Source organism: Rhinichthys klamathensis, unplaced genomic scaffold (genome assembly GCF_029890125.1).
Source record: "Rhinichthys klamathensis goyatoka isolate OS25496 unplaced genomic scaffold, OSU_Roscu_1.1 h1tg000254l_1, whole genome shotgun sequence".
NCBI lineage: Eukaryota > Metazoa > Chordata > Actinopteri > Cypriniformes > Leuciscidae > Rhinichthys > Rhinichthys klamathensis.
The window spans coordinates 3,055,618-3,076,856 of NW_026606776.1; the positions used below are offsets into that span (position 1 = coordinate 3,055,618).

A 21,239-nucleotide genomic window follows, 5' to 3' on the forward strand; every position below is an offset into this window, starting at 1 on the left:
TCTCACAGAAGTGATGGTCTCTACGGCATAAGAATTCTTGTGGTAGTAACCAGAACCTCCGCGTCCCATTCTTCTTTTGAACCAGACCCGGAGCTCTCCAGGGTCCGAATGCATGTCCCTCATGCCCTGTCTCTGAGAAGGTGCTCAGAGGAAGGAGTCAGGAAGGGCTGTCGAGAGGAGAGAGGTCTGGTTGGGCCAATAAGGGGCAAGACCTGCTCCATCTCCTCCCTGCTTTAGCAGAGTTGTGTGCAAGAAGGCTCACTGGGGAACACATTTCTGCGAGGGCCCAGGGGCCAGCTGTTGCCAGAGTTTTTTCTGTGTCGAGGGATGCCCACTCAGACAGGAGAAAAAACAACTGGCGGAGGGACAAGTCCAGAGGGGCAACAGATGTAACTGTTGTAAGTGTAACCCCTGAAGTGGTCCCAAACAGCTGGACCGCCTGGGGACGGAGTCTCCATTCTCCCTGGGCCACAGGCTGTGGCCCGTGTTACTCTTTCAGAAATGGGACCCGTCACCAGTGCCAGAGCACACAGGGAATGACCGCAGCAACACTGGATTCAGCGAATTGAAACAGTGAAGCACTCTCTTTTACGCCCTCATCAGCCGTCAACACACACAAACACAGAAATTTCCTTGCTGTAAAAACAGCAGTTGAGAGCTCAAAGCTTGCGATCACCGCTGCACTCGCGCTGTAGAAACCACCAGCACCGGGGGAGTCTTTCCAGAAGAACACCGACACACTCGCTCGTTGTAAACAACAGCACTCTTCAGAGACATCAAACGATTGGCTCAGAAGCGAAAGGCAACTAGTGTGTGCATCTACTTCCGTATTTATACCCGCGCCACAAGGGCGGAGTGTGTGATGCAAATCACGCACTCCAATTCCATTGGCTCGTTTCAATAGTACTCGAAGATCAGTCGACTGAAAGGGAACTGTATAATCTAACATAGTCAATTATTTTAAATAATTGTACACAATGTACAATATTTTAAATAATATATTAACATATTATATTAATAAATAACAAATATTAATTTTAATTTTAAATAATGATAGCTGAGCATCTATTGTGTTTAATTTTGTATTTGACGTCACTTTGATTTTAACAGCCATAATTGTTCAGATGAAATAGCATTTTTGCCAAATGGATGCTGTGCTTTTTATATGGTTAGAAAGAAAATTATCTTATAAAAATTGGAATACACACCTAAGGTTGGTCTCTTTTTAAATGAAAGTAGTAGATTATTGCTGAAGTGAATGTGTAAAAAGTTATAGAAGTTTAAATTTACTATAAAGCAAATGTACTGTGCTAAACAGATTTATTTTATATAAATATGTACTGTATACAAAAAAAAAAATTCTTTAAAAATCCTATAAAACCAGCCATATGTCTAACCAAGTGAATTTTTTTTAATGCGTTCTTCTGTCAAAAATGAATACATTTTTGTCACAATAGCACCAAATATGGAATCTTGAGTCTCAGACATGAATACATTTTTGTCACAATATCACCAAATATGGAATCTTGAGTCTCAGACATTTCCAACGATGTGTTTTGTAAAGATTTGAAAAAGTTTTGATTATAAAATAGTGCAGTCAGTTTTGTAATAAGAAACATGACACCGCTCACAAACAAAATTTAAGTACGGTTTCCTTGGTAACGCGATCTACAATTTTTAAAATGGTTTTCACAGGATGAATACTGAGGGTGTACGTTTTCGAATGATACCTCATTTATGATGGTTAATAAAATATGTGATAGGGGAATTTAAAAGACAATAAAAAAGAGCGACTAGCTTCCCGCTATATACCGGCGATAGTTAATGGGGTTAATAAAAAGAGAGAGACAGAGGAGAAAATATTGTAATGATATAATCATAACAATCAAAATATAACAATCAGATATAATCATAACAATTTCCTCCTTTGCTCCTGTACAGCACTAACTCCATGCACCAGATAAGTGTGTCATATGACACCAGATACAAACACTCAAGAGAATGCAACACACTTGAGGGATGATCATCATTTCCAATGTAGGATATGAATGTGTGAATATGGACCTGTCATAACAAGGTTGTCTATTTCAAAGACAAGCTGATAGCCCGATTTAAAGGAAAGAGGGATAACAAAAGAGAGACACATGCAGACACTGACCATACACAAATCAGCTCACCTGTCAAACAAACCTATTAAATTACACAGGCCTCCCACTAGCATATTATTATCATCACTGCATATTTCAAAAATATATATACCTATTCGAGCATTGTAAAATAAAGTTTGGGTATAGTATGGGAACTTTTAAGATTATATCAGTCTGATTAAACTTAGAGTAACAGAATGAGATTGCAGCAGAAATCCAAACACATGTACAGTACATACACACACACATGCATGAGCACTAAAGCAGAAGTCTGTCATCACAGTTGTCATCGTGCTAGACAGCAATGTGTGAAGTCTTTAATCATGTCACTTTATACACACACACACACACACACACACACCCTGAACTGTCACGAACATGTAAATCACATTAGAAACAAGAGATCACAAATGGTTCAGTGTAAAAATTTCCTGAATCAGACTTTATAGAGCCAAACATAAATACGGTGAATCAAAAAATTCTGGGGCTCAATTAAAAGAAACACTGAGTTACAGTAGCATAAAAGCCAAAATATACTCACAGCCTCCAAAGTTTGAATCCTGATTTGACATTTTTTCCCTTACACTACTGTGTGTGTCTGAAACTCTCCCACTGGACGAATGTGAACCACTCACTTCCTAGAGAGCGAGAGAAAAGAGAGAGAGAGAGAGAGAGAGAGAGAGAGAGAGAGAGAGAGAGAGAGAGAGAAGAGAGAGAGAGAGAGAGAGAGAGAGAGGAGAGAGAGAGATGAGAGAGAGAGAGAGAGAGAGAGAGAGAGAGAGAGAGAGAGAGAGAGAGAGAGAGAGAGAGAGAGAGAGAGAGAGAGAGAGAGAGAGGCAGGTTGTGGTTAGAGACCCGTTAGTCCGTGTTTCATTTGCATTCACCAGTTTAATGAGACATTGAACAAAAGTTCAAAACAGAGAGACTGTACATGAAGCGTGTGTGTGTTTTGGCTATTTATCATTAACAGTATATCAACAAGACTCAGTTTTGTGTTGAATAAGCAAGTTCACCTGAAGCTTGAAAGCTGTCACCAAGTCAATAGTGCAATAATGCCCTTGAAAGAGGAACGTGAATAAGGGAAGGTGACGGAGAACACTGAAATGAACTGCCAACTGTGAAACATATTTGCATACAAACAAACGGAAATATGTTTATACAGTTCGTATAAATGTATTTTCAGTGTGTACATCATTTTGATTACTAGACAGGCATCAAAAGCAAACATTCTGCCACAACACACAGCTCGAAACTAAAAACCAACACTTTACACTGAGTTTGAGGCAATAGTCAACATTAATGCAAGTTTCCAGCTGAGTTTGCTATTGCACTATTGAGCTGTAGCATTTTAATTGATGAGTTAGGAATACTAGAATATTTTACAATATTTTAATATTTGATTTATTTTGTTGCAAGTATCTGAACAGTTCAAAGCTGCAGTTCAAATTTGCATAGTCCATGCATGCATTAAAAAGAGCTCGGCGTGCCTAATCATCATCACCGACTGTGCGTTTGCTTTTTGAATATTAATGACAAACAATTAAACAAACATGTATAATAAAGGTGTCCAACTTTAACATCAGTGAGGAGTTCTAATTGGTTCAGGACGAGTCAATGTTACTGTGTCAGGTAATATTTTGATAACGTTTTTAAGAGGAATCAAACAAGTATGACATATTGTGGTAGTTTTATTCTATGAGTAGTAATTTGTTGTTTTATTTATTTTTTATTAGAAAAGCCTTTCTAAGGACCTGAGATGCAAATTAGCTCTTGCTATACTCTCTATGTACAATACATATTTTCCAGCTTTGACTGGGATCATGTTTTTTTGTACTGTCCCTATATAAATAAACTGAAATGAAATGAAGTATGGTTACAGTTGTCTCTACATATTAGGATACATATTCTCTACAAAAAAAAAAAAACACCACCGTTTTTTTTTTACTAAAAATAGAAAACTTTTTATGTGTTTTGGCCGGTTATTTACCCCACATTTTACACAATTTACAAAAATGTAATCATTTTTCCCCAATACTACATTCGTTGCACTGGCTGCCAGTTTGTTACAGAATTGATTTAAAAAAGTTTTTTTGTTTTGTTTTTAAAGCCATGAACGGATTACCTCCAAAATGATCTTTTGAAATTAAATAACTCTGCTAGATCATTAAGGACATCTCAACAAAGACTGCTGACTAAAAGTGAAAATCATGCTTTGAAAATCATGCTTGATGGCTGTGGTTACCATCGACTATAATTGTATGCAAAATCATGTGTGTTCCATGGAAGGAAAAGTCATAGTTTACAAATGACGTGAGGATGAATACATGATTTTCATTTTGGGGTGAACTTTTCCATTAACCCTAACAAAAATGACACACATCGGCTATATAAACAGACATCACATCATACATATATTACACTCATCAGTTTATATACTGGATGGAACTGTTTTCGCTATCTAGCGCTCTCTTTCTCTTTACCCCTCTCTGTCTATTTAGTTTCACAAAACAATTTGCAAATCAAATCTCGCCCCATCAGCTCTTCCATAATACAAATGTAGTTCAAAACATCAGGAAGGGAAAATCAACACTATCCCACACATGCTAATGCAGACTCACACACACACACACATTGATTGTGTCATGTGGAGTCACATTCCACTATTCAGCTCATCTGGCATAAGACGCACACACAGAGTCTGTCGAATACTGAGCCAAGAGGTCAAGGTTCACCCTGCCCAGCAGAGAACAGGTGGTTTAATTTACACACACTGAACGGCTGAGTTTCACTTTATCGGTTACACTGCAAGTAAATTAAAGGCTAACTGTAAATGAATTCTAATAAACAGTCAGTTTCTCATGTTGTCATTAACGTCGCAATGCTGTCAAACACCCTGATTTTGTTTTCAAATGCACAGATATTTTGGCAGAATTTTAGCTGTCAGAAACTGTAGGGTGAATTCAGGTCGATTGGGACAATTTTTAACTTTTCTCAATGGAAAAATGTGTCCCAATCATCCTGAACTCACCCTAGTTAAAAAAGATCAAGTTGGATCTCTGTAGCAGTTAAAAATTGACCTGGATAACGATTAAAAAGAGCTCCGAGTCAATTCACCTGAATAAACCTTAGATAATGAATGAGATATGATCTGATTCTAGTTGTTTATTTATTTAATAGTATGTGTGTATTTTTGTGAACCTTGTTTCAATAAGGTTACCAAATCCAAAGGGATTTACATGTACAAATCTTGCCAATATTGTGTGTCCTTAAAGACCCCCTGTGGTAAAAATCTAGTTTTTAATGTTGTTTATATGTCTATGTGGTGTTTAAAATATTAAATATGTATTTAAAATATGTTTAAAATACAAACCATGCATGTGCAAATTCATGTCAACACCCTTGCTGATTATTTTCTCCTTAAAACTGCAGAGAAAAAAAGACAGTCTCAAAAACCGCTGGTGTTTCTTAGGTCACAAACTACCTTGTAACCAATCAGATCAACGTGTCGGGCGGGCTTTAGCAAATCATTAACTGTGGTCTCTCAAGAGAAGCCAGGTTATTCCAGTATATTTGTTTGATATGAAAAATCAGGTACATTTAGCAATATAGCGGGTGAATTATGTATATGATGTAGGCCTATATTACGATGTTATGATGTCCTATATGACTTTCTCCACTGACGTTCTAAGTTGTTCAAAGCATTTCTAACGATACTGATTTTTATAATACAGACTAAGATGGCGAACAGGAACATGGTTTGTGTAACACTAGCAACACATTATTAGTTTGATAACACAGTCAAGCAAAAGACGAATCATATTAATTACCGTGATGTGTCTGACGTTGTAGAGAGCGATACATAAGCATTACCATTCTGATACATTGACTTGTACGAGTTGACAGAGTGGATCTCTGAGCTGGCGTGAGTGGAGAAGGGGCTAATTTGCATATTCATGTTACTGCATATACTTAATGAAGTAAGGGTATAAAGTTACATTCAAGCTATTTTAAGGCATGAATAAAAAAATCACAAGAAAAAAACGTTTTATATACGCATTTCGGTGATCAAAGATGAGTTTTAAGGGACAAAATGATTGACTGCAAGGGGACTTTAAGTTGGACCTGGAGTATCAGATGGTCATATGGTACTTTGATGCATATAATGGTACTAAATGATACACCATGGTATTTGCATGGCATTCCAAAGTCCTTCGGAGAATACCATGGAACTACCGTCATGGTAGACAATGACATGGTATTAACATGGCACGTTTTTGTAAGTGTGTTTTTTGGGTTACTATTCTACTATTCTAAATAGCCTGTAAAGGGGAATAATATGAGCTTATTGAAGATAAAAAAATTTAAAAAAAATTAACAGAAGTTGATGAACATTAGTTGCAAGCAGGTTTATTATTATTATTAACTAAATAAAATAAAATATAAATATTAGATGTAGCTAAACTAAATGAACATTTTGTTGGAAAATTAACTGAAATAAGTTTGAGTTGAAGCACTAAAATTAGGCTACTAACTGGAAATAAATAAAAACTAAAACTGAACTAAAAATAAAATTAAAAATTAAACCTAAATGGTAACATTTATAAAAGCTAATGATGACAAAAGCTGGACTAAAATCAAAATGTAAAAATAAAAGCTGATTCAAAATATTAATAAAAACTAGAATATTCTTACAGTCTGCACTGATGACTAAATGTAATTTTGAGTGGTATGAACTACTATAGTTCATCACAGTAATACATTTGCTCATATTATATACAACGGACAAAATAGACAAAACTGGAATGACCCCCCTTTTTTATTCATAGAGATGATTACATTGGAAATTGTAATATGTTGAATCACAGAACTAGAACTTTGAAATCTGGTCATCTACGTGTGTTTGTGTATGTACGGGGATTTCCTGTTTTTGTAAGCACCACTGAGAGTCTCCCATTACTCTGCTGTCTCTGTGATAAGTGGACATATTTAAACATGAGTCACTGACCTGGAGTTAGAAAAACAAGCAGGGTAGCTCTCTCTCTCTATCTCTCTCTCTCTCTCTCTCTCTCTCTCTCTCTCTCTCTCTCTCTCTCTCTCTCTCTCTCTCTCTCTCTCTCTCTCTCTCTCTCTCTCTCTCTCTCTCTCTCTCTCTCTCTCTCTCTCTCTCTCTCTCTCTCTCTCTCTCTCTCTCTCTCACACACACACACACACACACACACACACCATCTTCTTGCTAACAAACAATATTATTTCCACCAACTATTTTAAAACAAACCGAGAGGCTTTTATACACACACACAGGAGGAAAGAAAGAATGATGGAAGGTGTTTTGTAGTCAGAACAAGGCCACAGGTTATAAAGTGAAGACATGGTATGATTACCATGCGCACATGAGATGACACAAGAACACATACCGAACATCCTGTGACAGTGCGTGAACAGCTAAACATGTAAATATCTGAGTTGTTGTCCACCAGGCCTTGACCGAGAGTTCTGTTTTTCTTTTTCTTTTTTAACACTAAAGGCAGCTAGAAACAGTCACTGGAGCTGCTTTTAGCCTGAGCTCTACGCTACACATAGCGCAGGGATGACTTTAAAAGAGTGAGATGACAGCACCTAATACTTTCTACACTTTTAGCAGTGAAGTTACTGTGTTTGTAAGGTATATTTAGCAGTGGCAGAGCAGTGCTTACTGTCAGCTAGCTTTAGCCTGTAGCTTGAGACGGAATGTCAGGGTTTCAAAACAAGTTAAGCTGTATTGACATTTGAAAATGCTGTTGATTACTACAGAATTTTTTTTTTTTACTCATTTATAAAAACAAACAAAATCACATGTATTGTAATACACTTACAAGTAATACAAGTATAAATCGTCCTTTTAGTGGTGGAACTATATACTATTTTAAAGGGGTGGTATAATGCCCCTTTTTACAACAAGTCTCTGTTGTCCCCAGAATGTGTATGTGAAGTTTTAGCTCAAAATACCCACAGATAATTTTGTACAGCATGTTAAAGCTCCAGTCCGTTACTGTAAGCTTGTAATAATGTTTTTCCAGTGGTACTCGTGGATTTCCGCGGGAAATTCGAGCATGTCTTTGTGTCATTACGTCACATCTGTACACATAAAGGAGGAGTCTCGGCTAGTAGGCTATATTGCGAGTGAGGATGCTGGAGGTGGAGATTTATAGCCTTTTCTCACAGCACTTGATATAATTAAACTTATTAATTTGATGGCGGATCCAGAAAGGTTCAAACGACAATCACCAGTGACAACTGGTGAAAAGGACTGGTGAAAAGGACAACTGGTGAAAAGGACTGGTGAAAAGGACAACTGGTGAAAAGGAGTTTGGAAAAAGAGACTGCAACCGGACCCATGCGAAGACAAGGATAAATATCTGAAGGGCTTTAAATGTAGTCCTGCAATGCTGATGTTGTTAACATTAACAATTTGAGAACAAAGTATAATTTGCACGGTTTGACGTGTTAAGCGATCGTTAGATTTAATCAGCGCGATTTACTGCAATGCTTTTTTTTCAGTTGGTTGGTCAGAAGAACAAAAGTAGCCTAGATGTTACTTACTTGTTCAGATTACATTTTAGGGTGAACATTTTTATGTTGGTCATACTTCCAAAAAGAATAATCTGTGATTGTGAATGACAGTATCCAAACCGGCGTGGTGACTGACAGCTTCACATTCTCCTCAAAACATTGGATTCATCCGCGCTGTGCTGTGCCGAGGTACAACTCTGAATGACTGCAATTGCAGATTTCGAACAGAGATGGCGACAAAGACTGCAGCTTTAAAGTTGTCCCTTTTTAAGGGTCAGTAAAAACGCGTTGTTTCGTGTTTCCCTTTAAATGCAAATTAACTTCTGCTCCCGGCACAGAGGGCGGAGCTTCAACAGCTCCTGTGTGTGTGTGTTAGCAGCTCCAATTACCTCAAGCAGACAAGCACTAAAATGTCAGAAACTGTTCTGCCTTTTATGTTTAAACCAAGCGGCAACATTCTGATCTGAAAAATTAAGAAGTGCGAAAAACTGCAATACATCGAAAATCCGCTAGAGGGAGGTCCCAAAAGGGAGCAAATATCCATAGACCGCATGTTAAAATGTCCGTTTTCACAGCATAAATTTATATGTTTACATGTTGGGACTTCATCAGAGCCAGTCACTCCCGAAGATTCAATTGCCTTCATAAAATGTATAAGAGGTCTACATATGTATTATTTTTTATATAGGCTGTTTTTGATATTTCCATATATTTTACTTTGGGTTGGTTTTGTTGTTGCTTCAAACCGATTCTTATGGTAATATCTGTCTTTTGGAGCCTCCTGTCCCAACAGAACCCCAGACAGTTGTAAATACTCAATACACCAGAAATTATGACAAATAGTATTATAAAATGTGCTAAATCAAATGCTCATCTTCACAGGACGATGGGGATGAAGAAACAGTTTCTGCTGCCACAGAGAGGCCTACTAGGAAATGTTAATATTGTCTACACATGAAACAATCTACACATTCAAATTTCTTCACATTATTTATGTAGAGTAGCCTATAGAATCTAAGTTTATTTCTAAGTATAAACGGATATTCTTATCTCTCCCCCTGTCCCCAGAGTGTGGAAGAACAGCAGGAGGAAGGTCCATCAACTTCTGGTGCACAGATAAACACAGTTCAGTGATTTTCAGTGAATGCCACAGTTTAATTCTGTAGAATGTGTTTAGAACTACATGATGTAACTCTAATCTACTGTATTTTCAGTTGCCAGTTAAGAAGTTATATAGACTTCATCTTATTAAAAAAAATGGAAAAAAAAACAGCAATGAATAAATGTACCGAAAGAATGAATGAGGTGTTTAAACACCGCTTTCTCTTTAAAAAAGAGGAGGAGACCGAAATAAACTCTGGGTTTACTGAAGTAAACCTGCTCCCGACCAGGTTAGGTTCACAGAGTAAGTTACCATGGTAACTGACTCTGAGTATAAGTTACCTCTCTTTCAGAAACGGGCTTGACTTACTCTGCTTTCTCAGGTTTGACTTACCTCCCATTCTGAAACAGAAAACCCAGAGTTTCCCTCATTTCAGGGTTAACATACTCAGAGTTTTCACTTAACCTCCTTTCTGAAACAGGCCCCTGATCGATACATCATTCCTTCCCCGTGTCACCGTGTGAGATGCTAAAGTCGCAGTTACAAAACTTACAAAACGCGTGACTGTCCCCCACCCTGCTCCTCTTCAGAAAAGTAAATTTGCTATCCCATTGATCACGGTATTTAGTACATGAGGGTTTTGTTTTTTTGGCAGGAGTGCTTAAGCTTGCTCTGTCATAACGTCCATCATCCGACTCTGTTTTTGTTTGTTTTTTGTTTCCCCCGCGTTGTCACTCATCATCTGACCTCACACACTAACCTCGCGACAACTGCTACCTACCTGTAGTTATCGCGAGGCTAGTGACAGAGCTCAGATTGGGAATGTTTTTTTTTTTTACTCCGCCGGGGTATTATTATTATAGGATTTACGGGAAAATCCTAATACGGGAGGACGGCGGGAAAGAAGGGTAAAATACGGGACTTTCCCGGCCAAAACGGGATAGTTGACAGGTATGCTTTAAGCAGGTGAATGTGTAACAACCAATTCCTCTGTGTGGGTTTTCTTATTGTTATTAAGCCCCTGCTTGGAACCATTGCACATATCATTCGAAAGTTACAGAGTTTATTAGCTGTGACAGGAAAAATTGGATAGAACTTTGCATAGACAAGGTTAGTAAGCAGTTTTATCACATTAATCTCATGTTAACACTTATAATGTTGGAGTGGCTATACCCTTGTAATGTGTTTGTTAATGTTAATGTTAATTTCCATTAAATGAAAATGTATTATAGTTTAAATTTATATTAAATGCAATTAGCTGAACTTTAGAGTGCTTGTTTGACTTTAAAGTATATAATAATAATTTGTTACATTTATATAGTGCTTTTCTCAGCATTCAAAGCCCTTTATGTGCTGCAGCCATATTGCGCCAGAACGCCCACCACACACCAGCTTATTGGTGGAGAGGAGACAGAGTGATGAAGCCAATCAGTATATATGGGGATGATTAGGAGGCCATGATGATGGACAGAAGCCAATGGGCAAATTTGGCTAGGATGTACTTTGAAAAGGGGTGTAATCCTGAACGTACATATTTGCTTAAAAGGAAACAAACAGCGAAATTAGATTAGACTCAAGCACTGTGAACATATTTGTTTATATTGAGACCACACATCCAAACAACGATTTCAATAATGCAGTATTATTATAGTACTGCAGACATCAGTTTACATTACGTTTACATAGCCTTACATTTTCTATTAGTGACCTCTACTGGAAAGAATGCACAACAACATCTCTCGGCCTGCTGAAGAGTTTAAAAGTGTTATCTAAACCTTGGATGAACCTAAATCAAAATCCAACTCGACTTTAAACAGGATGTGAGGATTTGTATTCCTTTCTGTTCTAAAGTGGTTGATGAATAACAGTAGAAGGATTTCATGTCTGAAATGAAAGTTTCTCAGTCTCTTCTGACAGCCTTTAATCATGGCAGACTCTCTGTATACCCTGACTGAGTAATAATGAATGAGAGAGACAGAGAGAAAAAGTGTGTGTGTATGTGTGTGTGTGTGTGTGCGCGCAAAGGGATCATGAAATATTAATAACCCTGGTGGGGTGGAGAGGTCATGTTTCAGACAGAAAGAATAGATGGGTCTCTAGCAATCTCTCTCCTCTTCCTGTGTTTATCTAGGCAACAATTAGCCACTCAATCAGGAACAACAGTCACTCATTCTGCTCTTGTCCAAAACCCCTTCAGAATAAGACTCAAGCATCCAATCAGCCAGGCCTGTGTTTCACCACCAGGATGAAGAAATCTACAACTTAAGTCACATACCAAGTATTCTATATTTCTTTTTTCTGTCAAGTTCAAGCTTCCATGGAGACCCTTACAAAAACAGTGGTTTCCATCAAAAATACCATACTGTCTGACCAACGTCCTTGGTCAGACAGTGACCATGATAGGTAATACCAAGTTGTCACCTTTTTTTGTAGAAAAAAAAATCACTGCCAATCCCATCTTGCATACTATCCATCTTTCACTGTTATGCCGATGATACTCAGCTGTATATTTCTTCAAAACCCAACGAAACTTACCAATTCACAAAATTAACGGAATGCATAGCTGATATAAAAAATTGGATGACTAGTAATTTCCTACTACTAAATTCTGAAAAGACAGAGATTCTAATTATTGGACAAAAAACTTCCACACGTAATAACCCAGAATACTGTCTAACACTTAATGGCTGCTCTGTCAAGTCTTCGTCGTCGGTTAGGAACCTGGGTGTGCTATTTGATACCAACCTTTCTTTTGAAAGCCACGTGTCTAGTATCTGTAAAACTGCATTTTTCCATCTTAAAAATATATCTAAATTACGCCATATGCTCTCATTGGGAAATGCGGAACAATTAGTCCATGCGTTCATGACCTCAAGGCTAGATTATTGTAATGCTCTACTGGGTGGTTGCCCTGCACGCTTAATAAACAAACTACAGCTAGTTCAAAACGCCGCAGCTCGAGTTCTTACCAAAACCAGGAAATATGACCATATTAGCCCGGTTCTGTCAACACTGCATTGGCTCCCTATTAAACATCGTATAAATTTTAAAATATTGTTGATTACCTACAAAGCACTAAATGGTTTAGCTCCGCAGTACTTGAGCGAGCTCTTAACGCATTATAGTCCTTCACGTCTATTGCGATCTCAAAATTCCGGCCAGTTGATAATACCTAGAATATCTAAATCGACTGCTGGCGGTAGATCCTTTTCCTATTTAGCACCAAAACTTTGGAACAGTCTTCCTACCATTGTCCGGGAAGCAGGCACACTCTGTCAGTTCAAAGCTAGACTAAAAACACATCTCTTTGACCTAGCATACACATAATACATTATAGACTTCTATAAATTCAATGTTAGGCTGCATAGATTAGGTCAGCCGGAACTGGGAACACTTCCCTTAAATCTTGATGTACTCGCTACATCATAAGAAGAATGGCATCTACGCTAATATTAGTGTCTTTGTTTATCCCGAGGTTTTCCCGCAGCCTGCCGGATCCAGGCCGTGTCCAGATCTGACGAAGGAGATTCGCCTGGACCCGATGACAATGCAGTGCTGAAGTATCCACTATCCTCTCCCTATGGAGGATCCCTTTCCCACTCTACAGATAAAGCGCTGTGAATTCCGGCTCGCGTACCCCGAAGTGATAAAATAAAACAAAATTCTGTATCAAAATTTATAGGCAAGAAAAGTAGTTTGTTTAGGCTGGGTTGTATGAATTACAAACCTGCGCACATATTTTAAAAAGCACATAACTATAGAATTCTGAATGAGCATGTGAACGCCGTCAGCGTTAATCACAGGTTCGCATTTAAAGTCTGATCATTTCGACGGAGGTGAATCAATCAAAGTTAACTTTAGCTGGAAGTAACATTATTGAAGAACCGCTATAACGCCAAAACAATCTGTTACCTTAAATTATATGTTTATCTCTGTAAAGCTGCTTTGAAACAATTCATTGTTAAAAGCGCTATATAAATGAAGATGACTTGACTTGACTTAAATGGTTAGTGTGATAAAATGGTGTCTTTTCCAGACCATAGTGCAAAGAAAACTGTGCATCCTTGGATATTTTTGTTTTTGGACAAGGACAAACAACAAGACAACGACAACAAGACAAACATACGAAGAAAAGCATTTTTTCATTGTAGGACCAGCAACAGCAAAAGCTCCATCAGTAGAGGAGAGGAGACCAAAATTGCTAGATCTCAAGAATCTGTTTGGTTTGTGGGTGGAGATCACTTCTGAGAGATATGAAGGTGCTTGATTATGTAGTGATTTAAAAAGAAATATTAAAATGTAAAAACAATTCCAAATTGAATCGGTAGCCAGTGCAGTGAGGTCAGAATGGGCGTACTGTGATCAAACTTTCGTCTGCCAGTCAACAACCTGGCAGCAGCATTTTGAACCATCTGGAGACGCATTAGAGAAGGCTGACTTGCTCCATAGTATAGAGAGTTGCAATCTTAATCACAAAAAAAAACAAAAACAACAAAACGAAAGTAAAGCAACAGCCCCTCACAGACGACTGCTGCATAAACTAAAACAAAACAACATAAAGTCCAGGCCTGGTCCTTTCTCTTCCTTCACTGTCGTCACTATTCCTTTTATCCTTGCGGAGCTCGAGACCAGTGTGGCGTGAGGGTGACGCTCATTTGCACTCGCACCACCACCCTCGCTCCATTCTCACGGCTCTCGCTCAGCCCTGCCCTGGTCGTTATACATTTTCCATACGTGTGCAGTTTGCCGTTTATGGCTAATCTTTTGATGGTTTGTGTGTAGAGTTACTATGCAAAAACAAGAGTTAAAATAGTTTTGAATAAAGTGTTTGCTTTTGCAAGAAATGTGTGATGTTTTGCATGTTGTGTATGTGTTTTGTGATTTTGTATGTAGAGTTTAGAGAAAAGGAGCCATAGTTTGAAAAATTGTGTGTAAGCAATTTTAAAAACTGTCATAAATGAACATGCAAGGGCAGTGGATGGGTTGAACTTTGTGAATGGCTTTGCAATTCTGCTGTTGCATATTGCATGTGGGCCTGGTCAGGCAAATAAAACACAGTAAGACTTTACAACCATCAACATCTGATGAAATATAACTGACGTATAGTCTCCTAAGAACATGATGGTCATCATTACAACTTCAATAACATTCAACCTATTCTTTTTATTCTTTTTAATCACAGCTTTTGTTTGTACTGTGTGTGTGTGTGTGTGTGTGTGTGTGCGTGCGTGCGTGCGTGCGTGCGTGTGTGTGTGTGTGTGTGTATAGTTGCAAGTATGAGTTAAACCAAACCATGCTAAACTAATTAGTTCATTCTCTCTCTCTCTTTCTTTATATATCTCTATATATCTCTCACTTTTTTCTGTTGGTTTTACTCTGCCCACACACGCATTACCCACATGCAAATTACAGGGTTATTTATACGAAAGCCAGTGTTGCGGAAAGAACCTCCAAAATAAGTTTTAAATAACATAGTGCATAACATTTTGTGTGTGTGCCTGTGTGTGTGTGTGTGTGTGTGTGTGTGTAAGCATGTCAGTGCACAGTTGCTCTGCTTCCCACAAGTTTATTGCCAGTAGCTGCCTCTTGTGTGTGTGTGTGTGTGTGTGTGTTGCACATTCTCTGTTTTTCCAGATTGTGACCTTTCTCACTGTCTCTCTCTCTGTGAGCTCACAACAATTTAATTTAAGGAATTAAATGTTCCTATGTAAAAGGCCAGCAAAACAAGAGCTTTCCAGCACAGAGCAGTTTGCCAAGGTATGAAAACTATGAAACACACACAATTTAAATTGATCTGCTTTCTTAATCTACTGTCTCTTTTCTTTTCTTTCTCTAATCTTTTCTTACTCCTTTCGTGTCTGCTCTTCCAATTTTCATTTTTGTTTTACTCATTTCTCATTCCTGTCTCGTTAATTTTTCATTCTCAGCCATCCCATCAGTGTCGCTTCACTGAACTGTGACTGATGAACACTAAACTTCCAAACCCGTTCTTTGAAGTATGGTAACTTTCAGTAGCTCACACCTGGGAACCACTTAAATAGTTATCCTCCTGAAAACACCAACATACAGTAAGATTTTATGCTGGTCACCAACATGGGATACGGGTGTGCTGGTGTTTACCCAGTATCACTATAAAGATTATGCTGGTTGACTAGTTTCCCCAGCTAAATTGTGCTGGTAAACAGCTTGGCTATATTCCAAACTAGACCAGACCAGCATGAAGCAGCATGGGAAATCATGCCAGCCTAAGCTGGTCTTTTGAGCATGTTATCCTGCCAGTGATCAGGTTCTAGAAATTAGATTAATGTTGCTTTGATAACATAGTTGACTAATCCGTAAGTATGCTTTGAAAAACAGAAAATCCCAGGTTTATTGCAAGTGAAACCAAAACTTGTCCAGAGAAAGAATGTGATCCAGGTCATTTTACTTTTCCTGTCGATTCATTGTCTCTAACTATTAATACAGCATTTCACTTTCAAAGATGCCATTACAGAACTAGAAAGCAGCAGTGTGCACAGATAGACCCTAAGTTGTGCTTAAGCACTTGCCCTTTTGGCCTCTGACTAGATAAGTGTTATATATATATATAATACTGTATATATATATATATATATATATTAGTTTTGTTCAAATTTAGCTTGTGGCATCAATTCTCAATCAATTCCCAGTGTGTGCCTGACAACTTATTCATAATAATTCTGCGAGACCCAACAAGCCCCTCCCATCTCTGACATAAACTTCAGCACTGTTTGTCACTGCTGTGAAATTAAACCACTATTTAAACATCTCAATACAGCAAGCCTAACTTAGGCAATAGCCCTCCATTAAGCTTAACAATAAGCAAGCTTGTCTGGCATTGACATAATATAGCGTCGTGCAAGGTCAAAATGTCACCAAAATGAATCAAAATGCCCCCAAAATTCAAGATATGAATTGCCATTGTATGAGTTCTTGTATTTTGTGTTTATAACATAATATAGTTAAGCAAGTCACACAAGCAAGAGTGCTATTTTCTCAAATATCAGCACGACTACAAAATGTGATATTCATTAACAGTTCGATTAACAATAAGTTGATTATATGAACTGACAATTTTTAGACAACATTGTCGATTTTGAATGTGTTTTACTCTATTTGGCAAATGAAAATAGTTCCAAACAAAGCTGCATCTCCCAGCAACACAGTGGTTCGTTATTGAATGATTCACCGTTTTTTAACGAAACAGGCCAGTCAATGATTCAATGACCCATTCATAAAGTCAGTGGACACTTGGTTCTTCCATGAATGAGTCAGCCAGTTTGAACGAATCGGTAGAATCAATGATTCTATGGGTGGCTCTCATTTCTTTTTTGTTCATCCTCTTTTCCTTTCCTCGCATCTTAGTTCCACCAACTTACGATGCGAGGGAAGGATACACCTGTGTATTTCGATCTGTTTCCGGGTCACAGACTGAACGACGGAAGATCGAGGAAACGAGGATGCATCCATTTGGCCCTGTCCCAAATGGCACCCTAAGCACTCGCGCTCTTCCTACGAGTCCGCACTTTCGTGACGTAGCGCTGCTTTGACTTTCAGAAAGAAGTCTGCTGAAAAGCTGGCATCAAAAGTGTGTATCGAGGGCGCATATTAGCCACAAAAGGGGGCGCTCGCGAGCACCCTTCTGAAACCTAAAATGACAAATGAGACACCCTACGGTCTCATGGACTTAACGGACCCACGCCAGCCATTTTAAGTCCACAAGACCCGAAAGTTCATATGAAGTGTGTCATTTGGGACAGGGCCTTTGAATATTAAGAAGCACCCACGGATTCACTTATTACGACTGAGAATGTTGTATTTAGAACATTAATCTCATAACATTATTTAGGCAATTGTAATTGCGGTTTAGATGGATTTTGATAAATGGTATGGATTTTGTAGATACTTATTTCATTCAATTGGTATAACAGCCATATAGTGTATGGTGTTAAATTGTGTAATTAATTAAAAGATGAAACTTTATGTAACTTTACATTTTATAAAAACATTCTACCCTGACTGTTCATGCATTTCTATGTCAACACTATCAACGCCTAAATGAATCTGCAGCAATTCTGTAAGTTTATGTTCATTATTATTGTAATGTTATGTGGTTTGAGACATGAGGTAATTTAACACTGTCTCTCGTGACGCTTTGGAGACTCCGCTCTGGCTGTGTGCGTTCATGTGTTTTGAAGGAGGCGTGGCTTTGGAGACGCTCTCAAGGGAGGGTGGGATCTTATGCTTTCAAAGCTAGCTTGCTATTGCTAGCCTCTCCAGAAATTGCCTACCCTACCATTAAGCAGCACAACTCTTTTCAACATTGATAATAATAATAATAAATGTTTCTTGAGCACCAAATCAGAATATTAGAATGATTTCTGAAGGATCATGTGACACAGAAGACTGGAGTAACGATGCTGAAAATTGAAGCTTGGCATTACAGGAATAGGCCTAAATGACATTTTAAAACATAAAATGGAAAACTGTTATTTTAATGTATAATCATATTTCACAATATTATTGTTTTTACTGTATTTTTTTAAAAATAAATGCAGCCCTGGTGAGTACGACACTTCTTTCAAAAAAAGCATTAATAATCTTACTGAATGGTAGTCTAGCTCTCTAACCTGTAAATGTGCTTCAAAGAGTGTGTGTTTGTTGTAAAATATCCCAAAGTTAACTGGCTATTCATGTCTTTCAACACATTACTGTTAGCATATAGGCACTTCATTTTCAAACAGGAGCTAACAGACAGAGGAGACTGTTGGAAGTCAACAAAACAACAACAAATAATGTACAAACACAGATCATTTAAATACTTAAGAATGATGAGGGGAAACAAACAGACTCTAAACAAATGTCAGTATATGTATCTTCAGATTCTTTTTAGTATGCCTACAATCTAAGTTTCAGCCACCAATGAGATATCATAAAAACAACATCCTAATGCTCACACTCTTTCTCTTCATCAACAGACAGACTCAAGAGCTCATCATTCGACTTTCCATTCTCATTCTCTCATTCTTTCGCTTTCGCTCTAAGACTCACCACATGTTGCACCGGCGGTTTCTCAAACATTTGCTTCAGACTGCTGAGTGGGATGTCAAACTTCTCAATGTGCCTGTTCTCCTCCAGGTCCTCTTTAGCGTCAGCAGGCCGCAGGGTGAGAGGAGATGAAGAAGCGTACTCTCCTTCTTTCAACACCTCGGGTCCATTTCCTGATTGAGTTTCCATTGTTCAGGAAACCAGATATTCCAGCCTCCCCCACGAGAGCAGAGAGGACCACTACCGAGAGAGTGGACGGAGGAAGAGAGACACGGCGAGAGAGAGGAAAAGAGAGCGAGAGAGGGATGTGGAGGAAGGACTGCGTGGCACAGTTGTGGTGTCTAGGAGGCCGAACCAGACGGACAAACCGAGGACAGCCTTGAAGGAGGAGAAAAAGAAAGAAAAGTAAAGAAAAAAAAACCGTCTCTGTGAACTCATGCTATGAATTTTTCCTTCCAGTAAACACAATCACACGCACACACAGAATGCCAAAGTTAAGGGTTTCAAAAGCATTGCAGTCGAGTAAAACATCAATCACACACACTCCTGCCAACAGGAAACAAACATCACCCCTGAACAAATCATGGAAACTTGACCACAGCCGTCCTCTCGGCTTTAACACCAACACCCTTTCCTTTCTGCACACACATTTCCTAAAAAAAACACAGAGACTACATCCTGCAAAAAAAGCAGTTTATTTAAAAAAGACTGAGGTTATGGTACTACACTGAAAAACATTATGTGTACAATTTTCACCAAATGAAAATTTGGTGACAGCAAGTAATACTGAATTAAGCATGAATTTTGAAGTAGAAAGTTTGAAATAGTTTTTTTTTTTTTTTACAACATTTCAATAATCTTCAGCCTCAGACCACCTTTTGCCCCCCTTCCACATGGGGTTTGAAAAGAAATAAGATGGTATACTGTGATTGACACATTAGAGTTCACAATTGTTATTTATAATGGCAAAATTCTGAGATTTTATCGAATAATTGCCGATTTATAAAAAAAAGAGTTTTAGCTGGTAATCATTCAAGCTTTATATTATACAAGTGCTTCTCGTCAAGCAGCTTATAAAAATAATATTTAATTGTATTTCTCCAGTATTTGGTCTGCGTATGATGAGAAATTAAATCACAATTACAAAAGCGAAAACATTATGGTGACAAGAACATTTATACCAAACTCCATTTGCTTCATTTCCATGATCTATCCTTGCATGTTTAGCAATATTTCAGGTTAAATACAAGTTATGCTCTATAGTACCTGTTCCCAATAACACAATATTTTGACTTGTATCTCAGTTTCAATAAATAAATAAATTGGGCAACCATTGTCCTAACCAGGCATGTTCCAATGACAATATACAGTTACTGTGCAAAAGTTTGGATTTTTACTGTAATAAAAAAAATGAAATGAATACTTTTATTAAGGACACATTAATCAAAAGTGACAGTACATACATGTATAATGTTACAAAAGCTCTCATTTAAATAAATGCTCTTCTTTTGACCTTTTTGTTTCCACAAAAATATTAAGCAGCACAACTGTTTTCAATATCGATAATAATATTATTTTTTTAGTATTATCATTAAGAAACAGCACATTAGAATGATTTCTGAATGATCATATGACACTAAAGACTGGATTAATGGCTGATAAAAATCTTTGCCATCAGGAATAAATTACATTTTAAAATATATTAAAATAGAAAACAGTTCAATTTTAATAATATTCCACTATTTTACTGTAATTTTGATCAAATGAATGCATCCTTGGTGAGCACAAGATATACCTTTTAAAACATTTTAAAATCTTATCGACCCCAAACTTTTGAACTGTAGTGTATGTACAGTAGAGCTAGATTTTAGGCCAATGAGATTCACATTGGGCGGAGATACCTAAATGGATATGATGCAATGGACAAAATTGTGGTCACAACTATGACAAAAAACTGTAATGAGTATTTACATGGAAGAGAGACCTTTTATCACTACATTATAGTTCAGTTTGTTTTGAAATTATTTCCTGTGGTAAACAACAGCATACCATAGATGCTTTTGATAGAGCATAAAAAAATCTGCTGCTGTGCTCAATCTCATTCTTATTGTAAACAGTATCATGACTCCATTTATCTCACAGGAAATGGCCATAGACAGATGGATGAATGGAGGAAAATCGTTATATATAAACCAGGGGGAGGATTCTATGACCAGCTTTACTTAAGTAAATGAATTCCAGGACACGTTCAGACGGTTGAGTCGTGGAATGGATGAGAGACAGGTGAAAACATATGACCTAGATTCACACGCTCTTAACTTCCGCTACAGTGGATGCTTGTACTTCACTGAGGAGACTGTAAGAATGGCTGATGA

General features: G+C 37.8%; 1 protein-coding gene across 1 annotated transcript in view; it reads right to left on the reverse strand.

Moving 5' to 3' along the window:
- The window catches only part of xirp2a (xin actin binding repeat containing 2a), a 41,226-nt gene extending 21,814 nt beyond the window's left edge, over nt 1-19,412 (reverse strand). Inside the window, exons 1-2 of the mRNA XM_056267041.1 lie at nt 18,868-19,412; nt 2,689-2,785 (exon numbers count right to left, since the gene is read on the reverse strand). Coding sequence (XP_056123016.1) covers nt 2,689-2,785; nt 18,868-19,053 — 283 coding nt within the window. The 5' untranslated portion in view covers nt 19,054-19,412. The remainder of the gene's footprint in view (nt 1-2,688; nt 2,786-18,867) is intronic.
- Between the last annotated feature and the right edge of the window lie 1,827 nt (nt 19,413-21,239).